We start from the raw sequence: 21,775 nt of genomic DNA, 5'->3' as shown, positions 1-21,775 counted from the left end.
TGCATTTAAAACCGTCAAGGCTTCAGGTAAAAGGAATCACAGGTAGAAAACTGTTAGATGCAGTAAAATTCTCGGTATTCCACCAGATGTAGGAAAACCCAAACGGTTTAATAAAATAAAAGAACTAGGGTTTATACAGGCTGCACATACGAGATTTTCGGCTATAAAGAGTGGCGCCTGTTGCTGGGTATTGGCATTGTAATAACGAAAGCAATAGCGAAATGGTTCATCTATTGACTGAAAAGAAGACGCAGGAGGTGGTGACCAAAGCCCCCAGGCAGCTTCAATTGGGCGGTCACGTGGGGTTCGACACGCTACCGGACCAGCTGGTCAACAAGAGCGTCCAGAATGGGTTTAACTTCAACATTCTGTGCATCGGCGAGACTGCACTCGGGAAATCCACGCTCATGGACACACTTTTCAATACCAACTTTGGATCCACACCGAGCCCGCACAGCCTACCCAATGTGAAGCTGAAGGCAAATACCTACGAGCTGCAGGAGAGCAACGTCCGCTTGAAGCTGACCGTTTGTGACACGATCGGATACGGCGATCAGGTTAATAAAGCGGACAGCTACAAGGCTTTGGTGGAGTACATAGACAGCCAGTTCGAAGCGTATTTGCAGGAAGAGCTCAAGATTCAGCGGACGATGGCCAGTGCTCATGATGGACGCGTTCACGCCTGCCTGTACTTCATCTGCCCCACGGGCCATGGTCTGAAAGCTATGGATTTGGTGTGCATGAAGCAACTGGACACTCGGGTAAACATCATTCCCGTGATCGCGAAGGCCGACACAATCTCCAAGTCGGAGCTGCCAGGGTTTAAGGAACGAATAATGAACGAACTACGGCGGAACAATGTCTGTATCTACCAGTTTCCCATGGACGACGAAACTGCGTCCGAAACCAATGCCTCGATGAACGGTCATCTTCCCTTTGCCGTTGTTGGCAGTACGGAGTTCGTAAAGGTTGCCGGTAAGCAGGTTCGTGCCCGTCAATATCCTTGGGGAGCGGTGCACATAGAAAACGAGTCGCACTGCGATTTTGTGAAACTGCGCGAGATGCTCATACGCACTAACATGGAGGATCTGCGCGAACTGACTCACACACGGCATTATGAGCTTTTCCGCCAGCGGCGCCTACAACAAATAGGATTTGTAGATGTGGACAGCAACAACCAGCCGGTGTCCTTCCAACAGACCTTTGAGTTGAAGCGATCCGACCATCTGGCTTGCCTGCAGGCCAAAGAGGAGGAAGTGCGCCAAATGTTTGTTCAGCGGGTCAAGCAAAAGGAGAACGAGCTAAAGGACAACGAAAAGGAATTGCACACCAAGTTCGACCGGCTAAAGCGGGAGCATCTGGAGGAAAAGGCCCAACTTGAGGAGGCCCGTCGGCAGCTGGAGGAGGAATGCCAAGAGCTGCAGCGTCGTAGGCTCCAGCTGGCCAATGGTGCGCACACTCTCACCTTGGGCAGGGGCAAAAAGAAGTAGTTCATATTTAAAGGGCTTAAAAGAAGTCTTAACAGACATTCACTTTTATACAACTACCGAATTTCTACAGAAAATACTTTAGACTTCACCGTATGTACATACGTACCTATACTAGGATATATACTAATTTTGATATTTTATTTCAGAGTATTACCATCAAGATTAAAAAATACTATGATTTCCAAAATTACTATGATTTTATCAATTACAAAAAAATATTTAGAATATGTAATGTCAAGTTTTTAGTTTATAATTAACTTCAATACAAATATATAAATATATAAAATATAATATTAAGTATATATCGTACTTATGATGATATATGATAGAGTATACAGTTTACAGTTATTTAAAAATACCAAATTATGGAAAGAAGTATATAAGTTTGATAGCTGTAAAATATAGAAAGTTGTATATGTATGTACATATTTACGGTAATTTTTGGCCAGCGTTCTCTGTAATCCAGTCGTATTATCGTACATTCCAGACCATAATTTCCGTGCATATGATCGAAATAGGATACTTTTCGCGGAATTTTTTTATGACGGACATAACGCAAATGCCTCTGCGAAATTTGCTTGCCTGAAACCCTGGATTATACGCACAGCTGTGGATGAACTTCAGGTTTTCCTGCCCTTCCCGCTAGGTGCCCCTTCTTTGGACTTTGCTGATAGCGATAGCAATATCTAGCTCTCGCCGCCTCTCGCTCGTTCTCTGTCACGCTAAGTGGAAAAATTGGAAACAAAATTATAAATATGCGAGCACCGCAGTTCGGAACGCAATGGTTAGTCATTCTGTGTGTGGCGATGGCAGCGAGCGGTACTAATTTGAATAGTGGAATGTGTCCGGTGGCTACGGACTCTGGCTGCCGCGAAACTCCTCCAGACCAGGCCCGCTACGACAACTACCGGATTTATAACGTGGAGTTTGAGAACCAAGAGCAGATTGAACTCTTCCAGAAGCTGGAGGAGCAGAGTGACAGCCTCACATTCATCGGCCATGCTCGCGAGGTTGGGCAAAAGTTGTCCATTCTGGTTGCGGCGCATCGCGTGGCAGATATTGCTGATCTGCTGAAGACCTACAAGGTTAAACATCGAATTCTGGTGAGTTTTTAGAAATAGTAACCAATAAATTACATGTATGTGTACTAAACGAGAATTTCCTTGTCAGACTTACAACTTTCAGGAGAAGATCGATCGCAATCTGGGCGAAGTTTTACCGGAAAGCATTGATGCCTCGCAGCTCGACTGGCAGCACTTCTTTCACCTGAAGACCATCTACGAGTGGCTGGATAAAATGGCCGAGAAGTACCCAACACGTGTGACCGTATTGGATATGGGCACCAGCACTCAGGGCAACGCAATCAAGGGCGTCAAGCTGACCAGCAATAATAATAACAAGGCCATCTTCATTGAGAGTGGAATTCATGCCAGGGAGTGGATTGCCCCAGCCGCTGCCACCTATATCATCAACCAGCTTCTGACCTCCCAAGATCCGAATGTGCAGAAACTGGCCAACGAGTACAACTGGATTATCTTCCCCTGCGTCAATCCAGATGGCTACAAGTACACATTCGAGCACGACCGAATGTGGCGCAAGAACCGTCAGCTGTTTGGAACATGCCGTGGGGTGGATCTGAACAGGAACTACCCGGACCACTGGAACTCGACGGGATCCAGCAGCGACCCCACCCGCTACGATTTTGCTGGACCCTCCGCTGGAAGCGAACTGGAGACCCAGCGCTTGATTGAGTTTATTCGCGCAAATGTGGGCAAAGAGCAAATAAAGACATACATTGCTCTTCACTCCTACTCTCAAATGCTAATGTTCCCATATGGTTACACCAAAGAGCGGGTGTCCAACTACGATGACCTGCAGGAGTTTGGCAAGAAGGCATCGGCAGCAATCAAGGCCGAGAGCGGTAGGGATTACGTGAGTGGTAGCCTGTATGAGACCATATACCCGTCGAGTGGCGGCAGCATGGATTGGGCGCATGCAGAAGCCGGTATTCCGATTGCCTACACCTTCGAGCTCCGTGGTCCACCAGATAGCCAAGACTTGTTCATCCTGCCCGCTGTGCAAATCCAGCCAACTGCCAGCGAAGCCTTCACTGCCATTCGTACCATCGTGGAGGCGGCAGCAGAGAAGGGCTACTACAAGTAAGCACAATAATGTTCGGAAGTAATCATTTTCTACGTTCAACGGTTTATAAACCTTATCTTTATAAAAATAAACAGACATAAAAGCAAAAGTTTGTGTTGTGGTTACACTTAAAGCATTAAACGATAAGGATCAGACGGGTCGCTTTTGTGTGATATATGGTCAGATTAGGGTAATTCTACCCTACTTAAGTTACGGCTTCAAGGCGCTGGTTATGTGGTTTCTAGGCGACAGGCGCGGGTCGAATATGGCCTCTATCCGTACTTGGCATTCTGCAAGATAAATGCTTTGAGTAATTGATATAGTTTGCCTTTAAAACATGATTTATACCGTTTTCCATTAGAAACAGGCAGCGATCGTAAAGAATAATACTCTCCACCAGCGGAGCCATCATTAATCGAAGTGTGTAAAATGAAACTATTTGTTGCCAGTTGGCCAAATCTGTTTCCGTCTGCTCTTTTTTTAGAACACGGCTGTCTAGACCTTCAAACCGAGTACCCTGTACCGCTTTCTGGAAATATCTGCACAACATGGTTTAGATTTGTATATATGTATGTCTTTCGAATTGGTTATCTTACTCGTGAAACGTCATCCCGGGTGAGTACTTTACATTCCGCAGCGCACAGTGACGAAGTTCTGGAAACTGATGCACTATTATTCGTTCTGCTGCGGCTCTTAGGGAGTGTATGCGGAGATGTTGGTAGTCCCCAATCAGCAGACGATCGTGATACACCTCCATGGCGTGGCAGGAGATCTCACGGGCCTCGTAACTCAGTTGGCACCCGCTTTTATCTTTGAGTACTCTGCTCAATGGGTACCCATGCACTTGCCCCCTGGGATGGGTTGCCTGGGTGGTCATTTTTTGGTAGCAACAGCCCACAAAGTTAAGAAACTTGGCCTGCGGGCAGGCGACAAACATGCGCATCAGTGTCGGTCCAAGATTGCCACAGGGATGCAGGCCTATTACACCAAATCGAAAATTGTCGTCTGTTAGTTGGAGGGCCATCCGAATGCTAGATAGGAACTGCTCTGGTTTAGTGGTGCTCTCCAAACGATGTGTGAGGTGCACTGGTCGCTGAAAGTGTCTGGTCTCATCCTGTGACAGGTGTTTTGCAGCCATGGACTCCAGCTTTAAATCAATTTCGGTTGCTTGGTGATTGAGATCGGCTTGCATCTCATAGCAGCACACTCGCAGTCCATATCCGTAGCCCAAAACACGTGCCAGGTGACCGACACCCGCCCCAAAGTCCACAATAAAGTCGACAGGAGTATTTTTTTGACTTAGGGCACAAATTTCGGCCATTCGAATGATTTCATGCTGCTTCTTTGGCTTAACCCGTTTTAGGAATACGTGTTTCAGCTTTGGGTGATCCAGAAGTAAGCAAGGGAAGGAGTTCTAAGTGAAGAAAGATATTTAAAACCGATTTCGGTTTAAATACTGACGGGATTTTACCAACATCAGGGGGGTTCTTTGGTACTCGGCTGACGCAGAGTTTCCTTAGCTCATGTTGCAGGTCCTTCAGATCCGATGGTAATGACAGCTGGGTATTCTCATTTTTTAGCAACTCTCCAAGGTTTTCCAGCTGAACGCTTTCCAAGTACTTTTGCCAATTCTCTGGAAGTGTACCCCAATGATCGTCTATGAAAAAGTCCTATAAATAAAAATTGTTACATCAAAATAATAAGGACTTTATAATGGAGATATTGTAGGGATATTGTAGAAAACAAATCTAGCATCTTAATATTTAAAATGATATAAAATAACTTACCAGTACATAGGCATTCAACAACCATTCATATTTCTGCAACAACTCCAGGCTTTTTTCAAGTTTTTCTCTTATAACCAACATTTTTAACAAAGATATACTAGATATTTGTACATCAAAACATTACCCTCCTATGCACAATGTTTTTAATAGTCGAGTTGCCAACTATGTGTTGCTTAATTTCCGATAGTCGACAACAAAAGTTAAAAATGGCCGATAAATTGACACCAAAGTTTTCTTCCCAAAACGCGATACTCTACTTTTATTTAAGCCCGGTGTACTTAGATAAATTCAGATAATAATGGTTATTGCCATGCTAGACATGAAGGTATGCCTATTATTAGTAAACATAAATCTGTTTTTTTCAGATTTCAATCATAGGAGAGATTAAGAGAGATAAGAATCCAATCTCACAGCAAAATATCCTAAACCCAAATTTAAATTTAGAATATTGTGGAACCAGAAAACACAGGCTGGTTCACACTCTTCCGACTATTCGATAAGCCTTAAAAACATCGAATCACCCGGTATCGATGTTCCTGCAGCTCGCCTTCCCACCTCTATCGCCCAACTAATTTGCATAAAAAACTTTCATCGAGCAAAAAGCGCGGACGGAGTTGCCGATTCTTATGCAGCTGCTAAAATTCGTCCTGTAATATCAAGTTGCCTCTGGAAGATGCACTGTGTCCACTTTGAAATCTGGTGAAAACGCCAAAAGCAGTTTCCTTTCATTGGCAACAACAACGAGCGCTAAATAAGTCGTATTTTAAACTGCAAATGCAAGTGTTTTGTTTGTTTTCCGCGCCGCACGACTTATTTACCGTTGTAAAGGTGAAACCGAAAGTAAAATCCGCAAGCCGCAGAAACTGTAAATTATGTAAAAATGTTTGGCTAACAACAAGTCGTTCTGTGCATCAGTATGAGTGCGTGCATTGAGTGAGCTTATCAGAAAAGTTTAATGGAAGCTGCGCCGGTAATTTCTCCTTTTTACCACCCCAGTCTGCAACAACAACAACAACTGCACGCGGCGAACAACAAAAGCAACTAAGTAACCGCTGCCCTTTGATGAGCGCACTATTAAAAACTGTAAGTCGGCTCAAATTGCATATCATTGCCGCCGCATCGTTGTAATATATGCATGTAGATACACGTGTGCATACATACGTACATCGCCATGTTGCCCTCACCTTGCCCTCGTCATCACGCTTTTTGGCACTGCGCCAAGAAATAAACCCCATAAAGCCGACGAGTTTTCAGCAGATGCAGTTTTTTATACCCCAGATCATGAATGATAATGTTTTTAAAAACTAAATGTTATTCTAAAAAATGTTTGTGATTAAAACCGTATTTCATCTTTTTCACATTTCAAGGCTATAAAAAAATCAAGTACACTGAAAGAAATTTTAATAAGGTATAAAACAAGTGCAATAAGTATAAATACTTAAAAAGTAAATATTCGAAGGGCATAAGTATAGTTCAGAATCCACATTTCAAATTGCATCAAATGCAATTACCAACCATTTGAATTGTATTTTTTCTGATTGCAATAAAACCAATGCAGCCAACTGCACTTGAACTTTGCTCTGTAACTCAAAGTCTTTGTAAGTGAACCATTTTGGGAGGATGGTTCGAGTTTTTGTAGTTCGTCTATACTACATGCAAGCTTTATAAGTCGTTAAATTACTTTACTTCACTATTTTTTAAAGTTAACTTTTATCTTAATTAGACGTATTTTCATCAACAAAAAAATAGGAAAATCGTTATAATAATGTATTGGTTCTAATTCCTGAAATATGACGAATATTTTGACTTGTATTAATATCATTAATATTAAATCCACACAAATACGTGTTTATTGGGTGCGTGCAGAATAAAAATAATAAAAATTCCACAATATAGAATATTTAAAATAAAATATTTCATTCGAATTTCCCATATATGTATGTATGTATGTATAGGAGGGTAATAAATCCTCATAAATAGTGGTTTATTGAGAGCATGCTGAATTAAACTGACTTTACTTAAAGTAACGAAGACCAAACCCCACGAAAAATTAACAATTCTACTATGCGTGCTTTTACTTTTCATTAGCAGGACACCCAATAATGTTGAGAACGGGAAACAACAGCCATAATGAAGAAGACGAAATAAACAAATAAATGCTCAATAGGCCAATTGCGTGGCAAGTCATAAAATCGAACGATGGTTTAGTGCCTAACGCAGTGTAATAGACCAACTCTGCCACTGGGCCAAAAGGTAAAGCCAAAAGCCTTCAGACTGGAGGCCTCACTCACGCTGAAGCGCATCTTTGCCCGCAAAATTGGCTACAAGGCGAAGTCGAAGTCAATTTTAGCGGCCATGCGCACGAAACACCTGATCCTTATACTGATCGGAGTGATAATCGCCACGATCGTTTTCATCGCATTCGGTCCAGCCGGAGAGCCTAACGACTCATTCAAGAACATCGTTGTCCAGACGCACCAGCAGTTCAAAGAGTTCCAGGTGAGTTGACTCACGTTTGGGGGTCTTAAGTTCCCGGCCCTGATACGGACACTCCGCGCCCCAAATTATGCTGAATGACTTAGATAAGGGTATTAAATAACAATTATCTGGTCGTATCTGGCGCTGGTGCGTTGAAACTGTCACAGATAAATCGGGAAAACTGAAACCCCAGTGCACTGTTTGTCATTTGTTGTTCTTTGATTCGAAGCGCTTGAAATTATCGCCATGGTTTACAAGCTCATCAGCCATGATTCATAGTTTTCACTATCAGTAGATAGTCAAGAGCCTATGTACATCCACGACTTTTCTGGCAATTGCTTTTGGCAGCGTCTGGCTTTTGACATCACACTTGGCCTTGAACTGTGTACCGCCCCCCGGCAACAACTTGTCATGTAGCTTATTTTCCTCACTCTGTGCTCTTAGCCAAATTAAGGCACGTCCTGTTGGTCTGGTCAAAAGCTTGATACGCCAGGCTGTCTGGCACATTTTGGCCAAATCAAACAGCCGGCCGCCATACGAAAGTCATCAGCATCACTCACATAGCCATCTGTAAGACGGGGGAGCAGAGGAGCTGGTGTTGACCAGGTTCGGGTTTATTTCCGAACACTGTTGGCCGTGCTAGCAACCAAAAACTCGAGGCCAGTGCTGGCTGTATTTACGTTTCGCCTGCCAGAGCGTTTACTGTTTACACTAATGAGATCCGGCCGGAGTCCGGTGCACAGCCCGATGAGCTACTGGGTAACCTGAGGGGACTGCGGTTAACCACTGCTCCGAAATTTCTCAGGAAAACTATAGATTGCATAGCAAGATTGTTTTAATTTATCGCTTTGCATTGCATGTTTAGCTTAGCAAGAGGTTCTTTTCCCATTCTTATTCATAGAGGCAAATTTAATAGAGCCGTAAAAATGAGGCTTTGCTTCGAAGTTTACAACTGGCTGTTATCTCAGACAGGTAAACAGTAACCTACGATGTTGCTATCATGGCAAACTGAGATAATGAAAGCATTAATTAGTAATGCCGCTGTTTTGATAGGAATCAACTTATCTTTTAAAAATCATTCTCCACCCGAAAAGAGCTTCAACGCATATAAAGCCACTTTGTTTGTAAACCAGTTCCTACAATTGCAACAAAATCTATAGCATTGTTCGTATGGAGCTTAAAATGCATTCTTTTCCTAACTGGTTTGCACCAGTACTGCTACCTATACATATTCCACTCGAATTACGATATGTGTTTGATTAAATTTCCACTTCATGCTTATATAGGCAAGCATATAGATTTACCATTAAAGTGATGGAGTGTTCGACTGCCAGTACTTGATGCATGTCAAACACTTCCAGTAATTCCAGGAGAATGTTTAGGCACACTTTATTTATGTAACATATTCATAGCACAGCTAAGGCTCTTTGCATTAGCTATTCTATTACGAACTATATATTTTTAAGTGCTTGTGTATTAATAACTACACCGGAGACTACCTAAAAGTAGTATCAAATTTCCATGAGGAAACATGAGTATAGTATAGCTAAAGCCCACCCTTATAGTTCATATTGTTAGGGCTCGGTTCGTGGGAATTAAACAGGTGCTGGGATTGAAAAAACAATTGGAATTAAAACTGTGGGCATATGGAACTGCTATATAAGGCAAACAGAAATTTTTTTTAGTCAATTAGCCAATTATGGAATATTTCTAGAAAATAAGTTGAATGTTTTTTTTTAATTTCAAATAATAATGCTGCCTTATTTGTGACAATTTGTGTCAAGCTTCTTAATGGACTTAAATTACAGAAAATACCGCAGGCTTTATCAATACGCTTGCACAGCGATTACCCATATTTCATATTAAGCTTTGTGAGGAGTAAACAAGCCCTATTGATTGCCTACAGCCATCGGTTCAATGTCGCACCGCCACTCGCATGCAGAGTAATGCAATTAAACTGTAGCTGAACGATAACCTATTTAAATTATCCATATTTAGCGATAGAAGATTGTGGATGTCAGACTGACCCCTCGACTTTTGATTAACAATATGCATGAGTCGTAGGTTGTCTGTAATTCGACTAATATTCTTGCGGTGGGGGTTTGAGGTTAGATATAAAATAAAGGAGCTTATGTATTTATTTGTTCATTTAAGCTGTAACTAAATATAAATATAGAATATTTTTATATTGTAGGTTCTCTTTTACAAATAGGCATTAGCAAGAGGGCGCATTAAAATATTTAAATGGGGTCAGAAAAACGTTACACCTTAGAAATTATCTGTCATTACTAACAATAAATTTATTAGCAAGGCGTGCTATTAAAGTTGTCACATGAGTCATGAACAATTTATGTTGTATGCGTATTAAGGGTGCCAATAGATAACAAGGCAATTTAAAGAGCAAGTTGCGATAAGACTTGAACCCAAAATCATTCCACTTGTAAACTTGGTCAGACAAAAGAGAACCATTGAGTCCAGTGCATGGTCAAATATTTAAATTGGCATCGTAATCAATGTGGCTTATTTTTATGATTGCTCTGGCCCATCGCCATCACCCTTTCGAATTGCTTGGCACTCCCCCAGAGACCATTAGGCACATGCGACCGTTTCGGAGTCACGCGCCGTGCCACATGGACACACACAACTGGACCTCTGTGGAACACAGTTTAACTGCCGACTTTCTGGCGCTGTGCTGAGGTACCCAAAGGAATTTGTGGGGAATTTCAAGTGGTGCCGTCTAGGCGTATAGAAAACGCGACTGGGATGGGCTCCTTCGAAGGGGGTTCGTGGTTAATTTGTGCCTTCAATTTCGAATGCCTAGCTTCGCATGGCAGCAACAAATTCGTTAAAGGAGATTTTTCCATCTTTATCCTGATCAATGTCCTGGAACAATTCGCGCAAATCATCTTCGGACATCTTCTCGCCCAGGTTAGCCATCACCATTCTCATTTCGTTAATTGTAAAGCTGTTCACTTCGTTGCGATCAAAGATCTTGAAGGCCTGCTTTAGGCACACCACACTGTTCTGCTCCTCCAGTCGTTTGGCCATCACGTATAGGAAGTCCTTGAACTGTACCTGGCCACCAAAGTCCACGTCGCTTTCGTTGGCCAGATCGTAGATCTCTGCCTCGGTGAGACTCTCCCCAAGGGCCCGCATTACTCCGCCGAGCTGTCGGACGGTAACAAATCCTGACCTTGCCGTGTCATACAGACTGAATGCTTCGCGGATCTCTTCAATCTGGGCTTCGGTCAAACTGCTCATTGTTTCAAAAGTAATCTTTTTAATTTGTTGTGTATAAGTGTTTGTTTTTGGTGTAAACTCCTTCAACAACGAACAGAGAATATAAACTGAATGCCGACAAAACGCCTTCTGGGAGAAAAGTACATTATGATCATACAATTTGTAAATAAGAGTTCAAAAGAATGATGAAAATATTGTTACGAAATTGTAAGTAGTTATGCTACAATACTCACATGGGGGCTATCGCATTGTCATCATGTTAACAAACTCCTCGTAATTGATGTGATTGTCCTGATCCAGATCGTACTCGCGTACCATTTCATCCAACTCTTCGTCGCTAGGCTTCACGCCCAGCGCAGTGAACACATTTTTTAACTCGGTGGAGGTTATGTAGCCGTTGTTGTCCTTGTCAAAAATCCTGAAAGCTTCGCGCAGCTCGTCCTCGTGGTTCGTGTCGCGCATCTTGCGCAGGATCACGTTGCAGAACTCCGGAGCCTCGATGGATCCGTTTCCCTCCGAGTCGACCTCGTTGATCATGGACTGAACCTCGGCGTCGTTGGGCTGGCGACCCAGGGCGCGAATCACCACCGCCATCTCTTTAGATGTTATAGCGCCCTCGTTCTCCTTGTCCAAAATGCGGAAGGTGTCAAGGATCAGGAGTTGCTCCTCTTGTGTAATATCCTCCATCTTAAATGGTATTGTATAGTTTATTGGTAGAATTGTATATTTCTGTTTGTGGGTGTCAACTGATGTTTTGCACAAACAAGGGTCCTGACACTGAATTCAGTTCTTACTCAGTGGCAAAGCGGTGAAATGTGAAAAATGTTAAAGTAAACATTCTCCGGTGGCATCACTGCGTTGCAGAGTGCACAACGCCGAATGGCACAAAATCAATATACTCGTTATATAAGCACTGTGCCGCACGGACAGAGTTGATTGATTCCAATGTCCTTGCGCCAGGAGGCCTTGCAGCTGATCGCTTTCAATTGCGGCTCAGCAACAGACGTCAGCTAGTATCTATCTCATCTAGTTGTTCGTTAACAGAAGAAGAGTAGCTTTTGAGGAAAGTTGAGGAGTGAAAATGTGCACAGTCATAATCATTGTCCCAAACTACACACAAAAAAAAAATTACACCAATCTTACAATTTTACAGCTCGACTTGTGATCCTTCTAAAAATTTCGAGAACCTTTAAAAATCTCGCATATTTTGTGTTTGCAATAGTTTTTTTTTAAGCTGCTTTATATTAAAAAATCCATCTATGAATCTGCATAGTCTCGAACACCATCACACCATACATATAGTATGTATGAAAACGAAACACTACTTTGGTTTTGAGTGTACTCCTATACAAGGGTAGTGGTTGCTATCGGCAGGGCAAGGTTGTCATGCGATTTGGGTTTGGCGCCTAGCCTGCAACTTTGGCGGCTGCCTTTTGCCGCAGGTTAATTCCAGTCACCTGTCCGCGTGGGGCACACCTTACGCCAGTTTTTGGCTTGCGAAGGAGGGGCAGTGAAGGTGGCACTCTGGCCACAGGCAAAACAAATAATAGACAAGAATTTGACATCGGCACGAGAGGGTGCCATGCGACTCATTTGATTTTTGGGTTGTGCTTGGGTATTTGTTTGGGCTAGTTTCTACCGAACAGAGGAAGTGTGCTAAAGGGCCATAATGGAAATGTGTCTCACATGTGTGTTTCGGAATTGCTCCTATGACGAGGCAAATTCTGGTCATATTTTTTTAACATTAACATTAATATTTTTCTAAGTATGGGTTTTGGGAATCGTTTGTCGGAACATAAACTATAACCTCTAGTTTATTTCTTGCATGAACCCGAAATATTATTTTAATAAAAATGTAATTTATTTTTTGCAGGAGAATCTTCGCGTTGGCTTGGAACGAAAGAAGCTCGAAATAGACCCAAAGTATTTACTTCTTCTGGGTTTCACCTCGCCGAATGACGCTGCCGGCCAACAGCAGCAGCTGGTGGACATTGGGTCATCAGGTCAGCAACTGCCAAAGACAGATGTTTCGGTGCCGGCTACAAAAGCGGAACTTGAGCTTAGCGAACTGCGAGGACTGCGGCGTCCACAGGATGCGGTTGCCTTCGGTAGTCAAAAGGGCCAGCGGAAGCGGATCACGACGCCGTACAACGGAACAAAGAGCAACTTCACAATCGTCAGCTATGTGCTTGAAGGGCAGGCCGCATCGGCTATTCTGCTCGCCCAGAATATTGCCGCAAAGCTTCCGAGCGAGTACCTGCTAATCTACGATTTGGGCGTTTCCGAGGAGCAGCTACGGGATTTGGGCGCCTACTGCAATAACAGCCGATGCTCGGTGATAACCTACGATCTATCAGAGTTCCCCTCCTTTGTCGCTGATCAGCGGACGCACGCCTACCGTCCCATTGTAATTAAGGACGGTCTAATGCGTGCCCGATCGGTTCTTTTCTTGGAGAACTACATGCGTGTACGCGGAGGTTCCACCCAACTGCGAAATCTGCAAAGCATCGTTATGAATCCAGGAGTGGGAGAAGCTGAAGTCAAGTCCGCTGGAGTCCTTGGATGGAACACAGCGACGGCGGTATCCTCTCTGACTCATCCCAAAATGTTCGACTATTTTGAGTCGAAAGCTGAGGAGTTTAACTTTCTTCGGATGGTCGACCTGGATGCTGTCTTTTTCTCGGACAGTTCCTTAGTGACCGAGAAGATCATGCTTCCCTGGCTAAAGTGCTGCCTCACCTTTGAGTGCATCGATCCAATCGGTGAGTCGGCGATAGGTGGTGGCTTCGGGATATGGAAAACCGTCATTAGAAATGTTCACCATACTAGTATACCAGTATAAATCAATCAAACATACGTTCAAACCACCACCCCAATCTCTCCTTTGGGGCTGGGCTCGTCAACTAATAACTGTCATTTGCACGGCATTCCGTTGATGGAACTCACATCAGGAAAATTTATGTAATTACCGTCTGAATTGGGATTGATGGCAAACGTGACATTGCTTTTCTTAACGAACAATTCATTTTTATTTGACCGCCATTTCCCAAACTTAGTAGTCAACAATACTCACATTGTGGCTGGTGATTATAATGTTTACCAAGTATAAGTGAAATTGTAATACAAAAAAGCGTTAATTTCCTTGAATTCATTTAAAATGAACTCTGTGTTCACTTCCTGACACTTCTGCGAATTCTGCGAATTCAACACAGAGCTCATTCTCAATTGGTTCATTCAAACAAAGAACATGCTAATTTCTGCTCATTTCTGCTTTTCATTGATTGACTACATTTTGGTACTTCATGGTCGAAAAATATTAGAAAATATTCCGTTCGTTCGTTGCTCGGCTTCAAAAAGTGTTTGATAACATCGGGATAGTATTTTATTCACATCGAGTGTTCTGTAAGCCTCGAATAGTTCTCGAGTGTAGTTATCAAACCGGAGGGGAGATGTAAGGTTCTCAAAGGTTTCGGAAATGATTTTGGGGTAACGAGAATCCAAATGTGTATCTTTGTCAATGTAATGATTTCTGTGTGGCGGGTTATAATCGCTTTGATTAGATTTAGTTATATCGCTCGATTCCCCTTTTTCTAAAACATCAGGCACTTTAGATTTTTTATTCTTAAGATTTTCCATGTAGTATTGCCGTTGATTTAAGAAATTTCTTTTCATTGCCATCTCCACAATCAAAGGTGATATGTTTTCGGTCTTATATTTTTGCATTGAACTGCAAATTTCACACTTGTATTGAGTCTGTGTACCTGCTTCAGTTTGGGGAACGACAAGTCTTTTAGATCGTTTTTTTCTTCGGTGATGAAGAGGTTGGGGTTTCTTGTCGGCAAAGGGAACCACATTTACTTGATAATCATCGTAAGGCAAAAAGTCGAAGGGCAAATCTCTGCCGTCTGAAGTCAACTGCGCTGCATTCGCCTTGGACTGATTTATTCTTTTAATCGACGCAAATGTTCTATTTAGTTTTTCAGAAATCTCATAGCCCAACGGCGAAACAGATTCCTGAAGGTACTCAAAATTTTCACTATTCAAATGTCTTAAAGTTTCCAATCGATTTAGTTGGTCCAAAAGTTCTGACTTTGAGTTCACTTTCTTGTCACTAAGTCTGTTTACGTTAAGGAATATGTTAGTAGCAGTTTGTCTAGTGGAAGTTCTCAGATTCGTGTCCATAGTACGGAAGGCCTTGCGGTTAGAAATAATTTCTGCCTCCCTGGGTGAGTGTGTTTTGGAATCATTGATAGCGTCATGTTTTGAAACTCCCCTCTTGAGATGCTTGAAACCATAGTCGTGGACTTTTAGTCCTTTGCCTAGCTTGAAATTAAATCCTTTGTTCCCACAGGATTTGGTCAACTTAATTTCGTTAGTCCTGTTTCTCTTTGCTGTTGTCTTCGATGATTCAGGAAATGATGTTTTATCGCGTTTTATGCCACTTTTTTGAAACTTGTACCTTAATAGATCTCCATACTCGGTGTGCAATTTAATGGCACTTCGTGATAACTTCTTTAAAATCGTTCTGTTTGATGAAGTTTTATCGCGTTTTATGCCACTGTTTTGAAAATTGTACCTTAATAGATCTCCATACTCGGTTTGCAAATTAATGGCACTTCGTGATAACTTCTTTAAAATCGTTCTGTGCATTTTCTCAGTTAGCTTTTTAAGATTCTTTATACCTTTTAGCTCGCCAAGCTCCTGCATCACTGAAGCCACTTCTATCAGTTTATTTTTCATTTCATTTCTCCTTTGTTTTTGATGTTGTAAGGATAATTTGAAGAGCTTAGATTTGTTCATAGTGTCCCTTTTATACATTTTCTTAGGCTTGCGATTTAATTGACTTCTTTTCTTAAGTTTTTTTGCCTGTTTTTTGGTGAAGACATACTTGCTTATTAGTCCATTAAGAAGCTCTTTAAGGCCCAAGAGAGGTAACCTTAAGCTTAAAGGTGTTGCTCTAGGTATCGGATTCGTTAGTGGTTTAATCTTGTGTTTTTTGGTTTTAATTGCCTTAATTGGGAAATATTTCTTATTAGGAAGTTTCCTCAGCTCAATGAATTGCTTTCCCCTCACTCTAGGGACATGTTTTCTTGATTTTGAATTCTGCAACAGCTGCTTGTAAGGGGCATACATGTGTGTAAGCTGGCGGATGTGAGTCTTGAAGTTCTTCCACTTCGGAATCTTTAAGTGCAGGGCCCCTTTAGGATTGCCCAAAGACTTCGCAAGATGTTTTAATTTTCCGTTCACTGGTTTCGGGGATTCTTTAGTGAGTCTTAAGACTCTTTCATAGTTCTCTGAGCCAGCGTTTATTCTAGTCCTGCTAAAACATTTGCGAGCCTGCTTCAACCACCCTTTTATCTCAAGCCCAAGCGCTGGATTAGGCGTTGATTTTGATAGGCCTTCAAAAAGTAGTGTCATTTTTTGAGATATAATGGCTTTATTAAACAATTTTGACAGCTTATACTTAACCGAAAAATAAACAATTTTCAAGCCAACCAAGTTTCCATCAGCAAACCTCGGTCCTGAAGCATTCGCGGAACATGCGAACGGCCTCTACAATTTTGCTGAAGAAGAGCATCTTCATCAGTCGCCACATTCCCTTAGGCAGATCGCAATGTATGTTGCAAGCTGCATAGACGAACTCCTCGGGTCCAATATTGTAGCCATGACGACCGCACAGCATGTAGTGGGTGTCGTAGATTACGTACCACGCTTCTACGGTGCAGGCCATTGCTGAGAAGACCTCCATCATCCGGTTCAATCGGTAGGCCAGCAGGAGAAACAACCCAAAGATGAGGCAGATTATAGAAATACCGCGAATCTGGGTAAAACGAAAACGCTCCTGGGAAGAGTACAGCATTAGGCCCAAGATTTCAAAAATAAGAATGGCTGGATAAATATATACCTGTAAAACCAAATTCTAGTAATGAAGTTTTTACAAGTTAAATGCATTGGGTATTTAGTCAAAGTAGTTTAATATAACTTCTTTACAAATGAAACAGAGTTATTTTATCTCCATTCATGACTCATGTTAATTCACTTTAACCAAATGTGTTGATCCAAAATGAGTAATTCTTACTTACCCAATGGGTCTCCACCAGGTTAAGTAGATATACGCTCCTATTAAAGGATCCAATCAAAGTGCTCAGAAGCAGTACAAAGTAGTTGTAGGGCCGATGTCTTCTCCAATCTCGCCAAATGTAAAAACACGTATACAGAAACACAGTGAATACCATGGATGGTCCAACGACAAAGTTGTAAGGCAAAGGATATTTGAGAAACAACTCAAGGCAGGGCAAGGTGCAGGCCACCTGTAGCTGAAATATTGGTTTTACTAGATTACTTTTTAAATTTAAAATTGAGCTTGGATAACCTACGATTAGAATGCCATAGAATCGGCGCACTAGGCGCCGTCGAAGACCGATATCGGTTATGTCGAATTCATAGGTCCTTTGCATATGACCGTTGGGTAACAGGAGGTCACATTGCACAGCGATGCCCGGGACTTCCGATTTTTCCACATCCAATACCGCGTCCATTTCATCATCATACACAAGTGACACTACCGCCGCCTAATGCCCATTTATATTTTTCTATTTGATAAGGCCAGTTTTCCAGTTAATCGTTTATCTAATTTACCCCATTTTCCTTTCTGCTTCCATAAATACCCCACCCCACACAAAGAAAAAATTGTTAAAATAATTCGATTATATATTGATTAGCCATTGTGCGCTGTGTAAAACAGAGCTCAGTTAAATGCTCATAAAAATTATTGCTTTAAATTGAGTTACTTTATTACTCATATATCAGAGCGGTCAATAATTTTATGTTAAGACTATTGGTCGCGGCACTCGACTATAGGAAACTTAGTGTGGATTATAGGAAAAATGGAAGCCTAAAATGTTTCGTTTTTCATGCTAATATTCCATGTACCTCAGCGGAGCAAGGAAAATTGTATAATAACTTTGTTTTATTGCTAGGTGCCCAATCGAATGGCTGCAAATTCAATAAGAAGCCCATGTTCCGATACTCTGGATGCCACGGCTACGATGCGTCCGCCTTCAACATCGTTTTGGGCCTCACTTTCCAAATGGACACCTCCGAATACTCGCTGCCTGGCGACAGTCCGCGTAACATTTTCTACAAGGAGACCCTGGAGCAGGCGACCCGTATACTGGAGAGCAGGCGGCGCAACAGCAGCGAGACATCTGACCATCCGTTTACGGACGACTGAACTGGGAAACCTGAAATTTGAACTGGACGAGGGGATGGCCAAAGCATAAACTCAGGAGCTGACGGAGCCAATGAAGATTACTAGGTACTTTGAAGGAAATGAGAGTTCTTGATATAAATTAGATAAAGGGAAGCCGATTCCCACTTAAGCAGATATAGACAGATGACTTGGCGTCCAAGAAAAGATCATAAGTGAACAGACCACAGCACAGTAATTAAGCGTAGCGTAAAAATGTGCAGATTATCAATACTTATATTACTTATTACTTATTTAATGAAAAATATAATGTCCCCGTGTTTTTGTGGCGAGATTGTAATTGAAAACACTCCTGTTTAGTTAATGTCCCAAATGTAAATACATAAAAACATCAAATGGCATACATTTTGTGATTGTATTTTATAGTTTCCCACGAGTAGACAAACATATACAGTATATAAATATATATGTAATGTAACTATCATAGAACAAGACGAGCCAAAAAGTAAGTTAATAAAATTCTGAATTACGAATATCAAATAACACTCTTAATCTGACTCCGTCAGTTGTTAATATCAGATAAAACTTTGGTTTGTAAACGGCACTTTTTGACACATTTTTTGTAAAGCTGAGTGTGGTTAAGTCTGCAAAAGCTTAACAAGAAGAAAGGCATACGTTGTTTTCAAGAGCTGTGACTAGGATTAGTTCCACTAATAAAATTTCTCTAAAATTCGAAGGATATAAATGAATATGCGAACCACATCGACATACAGAGTGAGAGCTGCAAACACGTATTCCTCGGGATCCAACTGTTCCGAACGATTGCCGCCCACTATCGACTGCATATCGACGATTAAAAAAAAACAGCCAATAAAAGTGCATAGGCAAGTTATTGGCAAGCTGTCTACGAAATCGGGCATCCAAAAACCGCACACTGATAGGACGAGGAGGATCATCACAAAGGTTAATATGACCCCTCCCGCAGCTGTGTAATCGTACTTGGTTTGCACGGCGTAGATGCAAAGAGCGATGACAAGGACTGTGGTAATACCCACGGCCGAGATTACAACGTTGGAATCCATTAGGCTCGCTGCGGTTCCCAGGAGCAGCGACATGGTGAAGGTATAAAGGGCCAGGCAAATCAGATTGACGGGATGCCTTCGCCGCACGTTCTCCACACAAACGATTGTGGTTAGAACGATTACGTTAACGATCATGGCGACCAAAACTAAGAGGAAATTTTCCTGTATGAAGTCCTTGGTGGGTTGGTGGTAAGCAAATATTGCTATCACAGCCAATGTGAATAGTAATTGAACCTGCAAGAACCACATAATTATAAAATGTTCAACTGAATAGAGCTAGCTTACCAAAAGGATTCCAAAAACCTTTCGGACGAATCCCATGCGTATAGTGGGATCCTCGAATACATTGCTTTTAACAATCAGATCTTGGGTAATAATCCCATTTTCGATCAACTGTTCGCCATCTTTTGGAGCGGAATTCGTGGCTTGGGACTCGATTTCCGTCGGAGGGGCTGACAATGAAATTGGTGGGTAAGGTTCAGAGTTTCTAGGTAAAGGGAGAAAATTAAACAACGCTGAAATCAAAACATACGAATAAAAAAAAATATTTTAAACTTTATTATGTAGAATCGTAACTTGATTATATGTTATGGCTTAAAAAAAAAATTGGCGCAACGTATGTAGATGGAATGGAGTTGTAGATACAATCAACGTGAGCCCATTGAAGGGAATGGTTCCTAGAAATCACCAATGCACGCTCACTTGAATAAATTAAAATTTGAACTACCTTGGTATACTTTAAAATGTCTTGTAATAAAAAAGTACAAAAATACCAATCAAGATTATAAAATATTTTAAAAGAATTTTTACTGTGGGCTGGGAATATAATAACCAAAAAGTGCGTTAAGACGGCCATTGTTATAAGTCAGTCAATTAAATTGCAGCGGTCGAAATTCAAATAACACAGCAGAAAAGCGACTGAAGTGCACACTAGCTCCACCTAGCGACTGTTGTATAATTTCTAATCACTTTTTAAAGTGTAAATGAAATAGAATAATTATATTAAAATCTTGGCCTTTGCATTTTGTTTTTGGCGTATCGGTAGGAAATTTCAGTATACATTTTTAAGATTTAAAAATATATTTCATAGTATTTAACACTTGCTACAAATCGAAGGCGAAGCTGATTAATATTAACATTCGTTTACAGCACAAGCAATTAGCAAGTTTTTAAATCAGTTAAAAAATTATACATATATTTTGTAGGTCTCTTAAAGCTCACTTAATAATACTTTGAATGTAAGTGAATTCAATGAAAGAGTCCCAGCAGGAAGCTGAGACATGAAATACAGTTCTAATGAGTTATCAGTTCAACTGAGACAATTTTATGTTCTAACACATACGCATGCAGAAAAAGAAGGCTTAAGCCTTATTATTTATGTATATATGTATATACATAATCAAGTCCCATTTTCATAATCAAAATTTTGCTGTGATAGCACTTTTACACAAAAAAACTCTTTATCTTTTCGATTCTATTATTTACTTTAAGAACTTACCGTACAGTGAGACCTTATCTAGGAATCCTGTTTCTGCTTTAGGTGAATCCATGACTTCCACGACAGGACTTTTTCCAAGGATAACTGGCAATCTTAGGAGCTCAACTAGACAACTAATAAGAAAAATAAATAGTGTATGTATCCGTATCTCGAACTAAAGGAAAAGCGTGAGGAATGGAAACTGAGATGCCGGTTTTATTTCGGGTCAGCGGTGCCAGAGTTTTCGCGAATGGCGCGCAAGAGCGGCTGAATTTTGCATGTGGTGACTTAAACAACCGCCTTCATGCCTACATATGAAGGTGCAATATGTGTATATTCACCATAGTTTCGTCAATATCACTTCAGTTCACAAATGACACCGGGCGCACGAAGTCGGACTTAAACGGGTTCAGTCAGCCAAAAGTAAAAGTTACCTGCCCGCGTGTCAGAGCAATTGTGCGATAATGAACGTAATTACGCTTTTGCTGAAGACTTTGGTTGTGCTCGGATTTGCCGTGCTATTGGGACCAGGAAGGGTGGCTGCCTACGATCCCAATGATCCGAAGATAGCCGAGTGCTGCCTGCCTCCAGATGGGATGTTCGAGGCCTTTTATCCCCGCGAGGTGGAGGGAATCCCCAATAGCGCCTCGCGACCCGCACACGGGCATGGCAGCTTCTTCAAGCACCGGAACCCAGCGCTGGTGGACACCAAGAACGCGGCGGCCTATGGCTATAGGTTCGATGGCAAGAGACGTTTCAACTTCGATTAGTTCTGGCCACAAATCTGTAATCTGTAATATTGGCAAATAAAGTCCCTTTCTGAAAACTTTAAAAAACGATATATTTTTTCAACGGTAAATCGAAGCGCC

General features: G+C 41.7%; 10 protein-coding genes across 15 annotated transcripts; 4 read left to right on the top strand and 6 right to left on the bottom strand.

Moving 5' to 3' along the window:
- The first annotated feature begins 62 nt into the window (after nucleotides 1-62).
- On the top strand, nucleotides 63-1,677 carry LOC6528509 (septin-2). Its single transcript, XM_002089519.4, has 2 exons — nucleotides 63-1,580; nucleotides 1,637-1,677. Exon 1 carries the CDS (start codon nucleotides 222-224, stop codon nucleotides 1,488-1,490), a length of 1,269 nt encoding a protein of 422 aa, XP_002089555.1. The 5' UTR covers nucleotides 63-221; the 3' UTR covers nucleotides 1,491-1,580; nucleotides 1,637-1,677.
- A 257-nt stretch (nucleotides 1,678-1,934) lies between these two features.
- On the top strand, nucleotides 1,935-3,741 carry LOC6528508 (zinc carboxypeptidase). The gene is made up of 2 exons (XM_002089518.3): nucleotides 1,935-2,593; nucleotides 2,661-3,741. The coding sequence occupies exons 1-2, from the start codon at nucleotides 2,246-2,248 to the stop codon at nucleotides 3,651-3,653; spliced, it is 1,341 nt and encodes a 446-aa protein (XP_002089554.2). The 5' UTR covers nucleotides 1,935-2,245; the 3' UTR covers nucleotides 3,654-3,741.
- LOC6528507 (protein RRNAD1) lies at nucleotides 3,679-5,591 on the bottom strand. Of its 2 annotated transcripts, XM_002089517.4 has the most exons (5): nucleotides 5,420-5,591; nucleotides 5,108-5,302; nucleotides 4,229-5,046; nucleotides 3,981-4,171; nucleotides 3,679-3,922 (listed from the first exon to the last, which is right to left on the bottom strand). In XM_002089517.4, exons 1-5 carry the CDS (start codon nucleotides 5,498-5,500, stop codon nucleotides 3,843-3,845), a joined length of 1,365 nt encoding a protein of 454 aa, XP_002089553.2. In that variant the 5' UTR covers nucleotides 5,501-5,591; the 3' UTR covers nucleotides 3,679-3,842. The 2 variants fall into 2 exon arrangements, with proteins under 2 accessions (XP_002089553.2, XP_015053968.1); XM_015198482.3 differs by lacking the exon at nucleotides 5,420-5,591 and having other exon boundaries at nucleotides 5,104-5,245.
- A 383-nt stretch (nucleotides 5,592-5,974) lies between these two features.
- LOC6528503 lies at nucleotides 5,975-18,887 on the top strand. Of its 2 annotated transcripts, none has more exons than XM_015198856.3 (4): nucleotides 5,975-6,502; nucleotides 7,511-7,918; nucleotides 13,011-13,899; nucleotides 18,118-18,887. In XM_015198856.3, the coding sequence occupies exons 2-4, from the start codon at nucleotides 7,775-7,777 to the stop codon at nucleotides 18,369-18,371; spliced, it is 1,287 nt and encodes a 428-aa protein (XP_015054342.1). In that variant the 5' UTR covers nucleotides 5,975-6,502; nucleotides 7,511-7,774; the 3' UTR covers nucleotides 18,372-18,887. The 2 variants fall into 2 exon arrangements, with proteins under 2 accessions (XP_015054342.1, XP_002089549.2); XM_002089513.4 differs by having other exon boundaries at nucleotides 7,508-7,918.
- Nucleotides 10,173-11,160, bottom strand: LOC6528506 (calmodulin). The gene has a single exon (XM_002089516.3). It carries the CDS (start codon nucleotides 11,156-11,158, stop codon nucleotides 10,715-10,717), a length of 444 nt encoding a protein of 147 aa, XP_002089552.1. The 5' UTR covers nucleotides 11,159-11,160; the 3' UTR covers nucleotides 10,173-10,714.
- On the bottom strand, nucleotides 11,374-11,910 carry LOC6528505 (calmodulin-2/4). The gene has a single exon (XM_002089515.4). The coding sequence runs from the start codon at nucleotides 11,822-11,824 to the stop codon at nucleotides 11,378-11,380; it is 447 nt and encodes a 148-aa protein (XP_002089551.1). The 5' UTR covers nucleotides 11,825-11,910; the 3' UTR covers nucleotides 11,374-11,377.
- Nucleotides 14,392-16,555, bottom strand: LOC26534976. Its single transcript, XM_015199082.3, has one exon. The coding sequence runs from the start codon at nucleotides 16,553-16,555 to the stop codon at nucleotides 14,438-14,440; it is 2,118 nt and encodes a 705-aa protein (XP_015054568.1). The 3' UTR covers nucleotides 14,392-14,437.
- Nucleotides 16,350-17,753, bottom strand: LOC6528504. Of its 2 annotated transcripts, XM_015198480.3 has the most exons (3): nucleotides 17,515-17,753; nucleotides 17,221-17,454; nucleotides 16,350-17,042 (listed from the first exon to the last, which is right to left on the bottom strand). In XM_015198480.3, exons 1-3 carry the CDS (start codon nucleotides 17,674-17,676, stop codon nucleotides 16,644-16,646), a joined length of 795 nt encoding a protein of 264 aa, XP_015053966.1. In that variant the 5' UTR covers nucleotides 17,677-17,753; the 3' UTR covers nucleotides 16,350-16,643. The 2 variants fall into 2 exon arrangements, with proteins under 2 accessions (XP_015053966.1, XP_039227134.1); XM_039371200.2 differs by having other exon boundaries at nucleotides 17,221-17,753.
- LOC6528502 (protein lifeguard 1) lies at nucleotides 18,749-21,058 on the bottom strand. 3 transcript variants are annotated; one of them, XM_002089512.3, is made up of 3 exons: nucleotides 20,928-21,058; nucleotides 19,715-19,881; nucleotides 18,749-19,663 (listed from the first exon to the last, which is right to left on the bottom strand). In XM_002089512.3, exons 1-3 carry the CDS (start codon nucleotides 20,977-20,979, stop codon nucleotides 19,058-19,060), a joined length of 825 nt encoding a protein of 274 aa, XP_002089548.2. In that variant the 5' UTR covers nucleotides 20,980-21,058; the 3' UTR covers nucleotides 18,749-19,057. The 3 variants fall into 3 exon arrangements, with proteins under 3 accessions (XP_002089548.2, XP_039227132.1, XP_039227133.1); XM_039371198.1 differs by having other exon boundaries at nucleotides 19,715-19,944; nucleotides 20,928-21,055; XM_039371199.1 differs by having other exon boundaries at nucleotides 19,715-19,916; nucleotides 20,928-21,053.
- Nucleotides 21,059-21,093: 35 nt separating this feature from the next.
- Nucleotides 21,094-21,742, top strand: LOC6528501. Its single transcript, XM_002089511.3, has one exon. It carries the CDS (start codon nucleotides 21,371-21,373, stop codon nucleotides 21,674-21,676), a length of 306 nt encoding a protein of 101 aa, XP_002089547.1. The 5' UTR covers nucleotides 21,094-21,370; the 3' UTR covers nucleotides 21,677-21,742.
- Nucleotides 21,743-21,775: the final 33 nt, after the last annotated feature.

This window comes from Drosophila yakuba, chromosome 2L (assembly GCF_016746365.2).
Source record: "Drosophila yakuba strain Tai18E2 chromosome 2L, Prin_Dyak_Tai18E2_2.1, whole genome shotgun sequence".
Taxonomy (NCBI): domain Eukaryota; kingdom Metazoa; phylum Arthropoda; class Insecta; order Diptera; family Drosophilidae; genus Drosophila; species Drosophila yakuba.
The sequence above is the reverse complement of the archived record's forward strand: the minus strand, read 5'-3'. Positions and strand labels throughout refer to the sequence as shown.

What these genes read in the sequence shown, in the direction of transcription:
- LOC6528506 (XM_002089516.3), bottom strand. Translation starts at nt 11,158, where the DNA reads ATGAGCAGTTTGACCGAAGCCCAGATTGAAGAGATCCGCGAAGCATTC.
- LOC26534976 (XM_015199082.3), bottom strand. Translation starts at nt 16,555, where the DNA reads ATGACACTACTTTTTGAAGGCCTATCAAAATCAACGCCTAATCCAGCG.
- LOC6528501 (XM_002089511.3), top strand. Translation starts at nt 21,371, where the DNA reads ATGAACGTAATTACGCTTTTGCTGAAGACTTTGGTTGTGCTCGGATTT.
- LOC6528502 (XM_039371198.1), bottom strand. Translation starts at nt 20,979, where the DNA reads ATGGATTCACCTAAAGCAGAAACAGGATTCCTAGATAAGGTCTCACTG. An exon ending in AGATAAGGTCTCACTGTACG is followed by an intron (nt 19,945 to 20,927) that starts GTAAGTTCTTAA and finishes TTTTGATTTCAG; the next exon opens with CGTTGTTTAATTTTCTCCCT. An exon ending in AGGTTTTTGGAATCCTTTTG is followed by an intron (nt 19,664 to 19,714) that starts GTAAGCTAGCTC and finishes TGGTTCTTGCAG; the next exon opens with GTTCAATTACTATTCACATT.
- LOC6528504 (XM_039371200.2), bottom strand. Translation starts at nt 17,676, where the DNA reads ATGGACGCGGTATTGGATGTGGAAAAATCGGAAGTCCCGGGCATCGCT. An exon ending in ACCTGGTGGAGACCCATTGG is followed by an intron (nt 17,043 to 17,220) that starts GTAAGTAAGAAT and finishes TTGGTTTTACAG; the next exon opens with GTATATATTTATCCAGCCAT.
- LOC6528507 (XM_002089517.4), bottom strand. Translation starts at nt 5,500, where the DNA reads ATGTTGGTTATAAGAGAAAAACTTGAAAAAAGCCTGGAGTTGTTGCAG. An exon ending in TACCAAAGAACCCCCCTGAT is followed by an intron (nt 5,047 to 5,107) that starts GTTGGTAAAATC and finishes TTCTTCACTTAG; the next exon opens with AACTCCTTCCCTTGCTTACT. An exon ending in CCTGTTTCTAATGGAAAACG is followed by an intron (nt 3,923 to 3,980) that starts GTATAAATCATG and finishes TTTATCTTGCAG; the next exon opens with AATGCCAAGTACGGATAGAG.
- LOC6528503 (XM_015198856.3), top strand. Translation starts at nt 7,775, where the DNA reads ATGCGCACGAAACACCTGATCCTTATACTGATCGGAGTGATAATCGCC. An exon ending in AGCAGTTCAAAGAGTTCCAG is followed by an intron (nt 7,919 to 13,010) that starts GTGAGTTGACTC and finishes TATTTTTTGCAG; the next exon opens with GAGAATCTTCGCGTTGGCTT. An exon ending in TGAGTGCATCGATCCAATCG is followed by an intron (nt 13,900 to 18,117) that starts GTGAGTCGGCGA and finishes TTTTATTGCTAG; the next exon opens with GTGCCCAATCGAATGGCTGC.
- LOC6528508 (XM_002089518.3), top strand. Translation starts at nt 2,246, where the DNA reads ATGCGAGCACCGCAGTTCGGAACGCAATGGTTAGTCATTCTGTGTGTG. An exon ending in AGGTTAAACATCGAATTCTG is followed by an intron (nt 2,594 to 2,660) that starts GTGAGTTTTTAG and finishes TTTCCTTGTCAG; the next exon opens with ACTTACAACTTTCAGGAGAA.
- LOC6528505 (XM_002089515.4), bottom strand. Translation starts at nt 11,824, where the DNA reads ATGGAGGATATTACACAAGAGGAGCAACTCCTGATCCTTGACACCTTC.
- LOC6528509 (XM_002089519.4), top strand. Translation starts at nt 222, where the DNA reads ATGGTTCATCTATTGACTGAAAAGAAGACGCAGGAGGTGGTGACCAAA.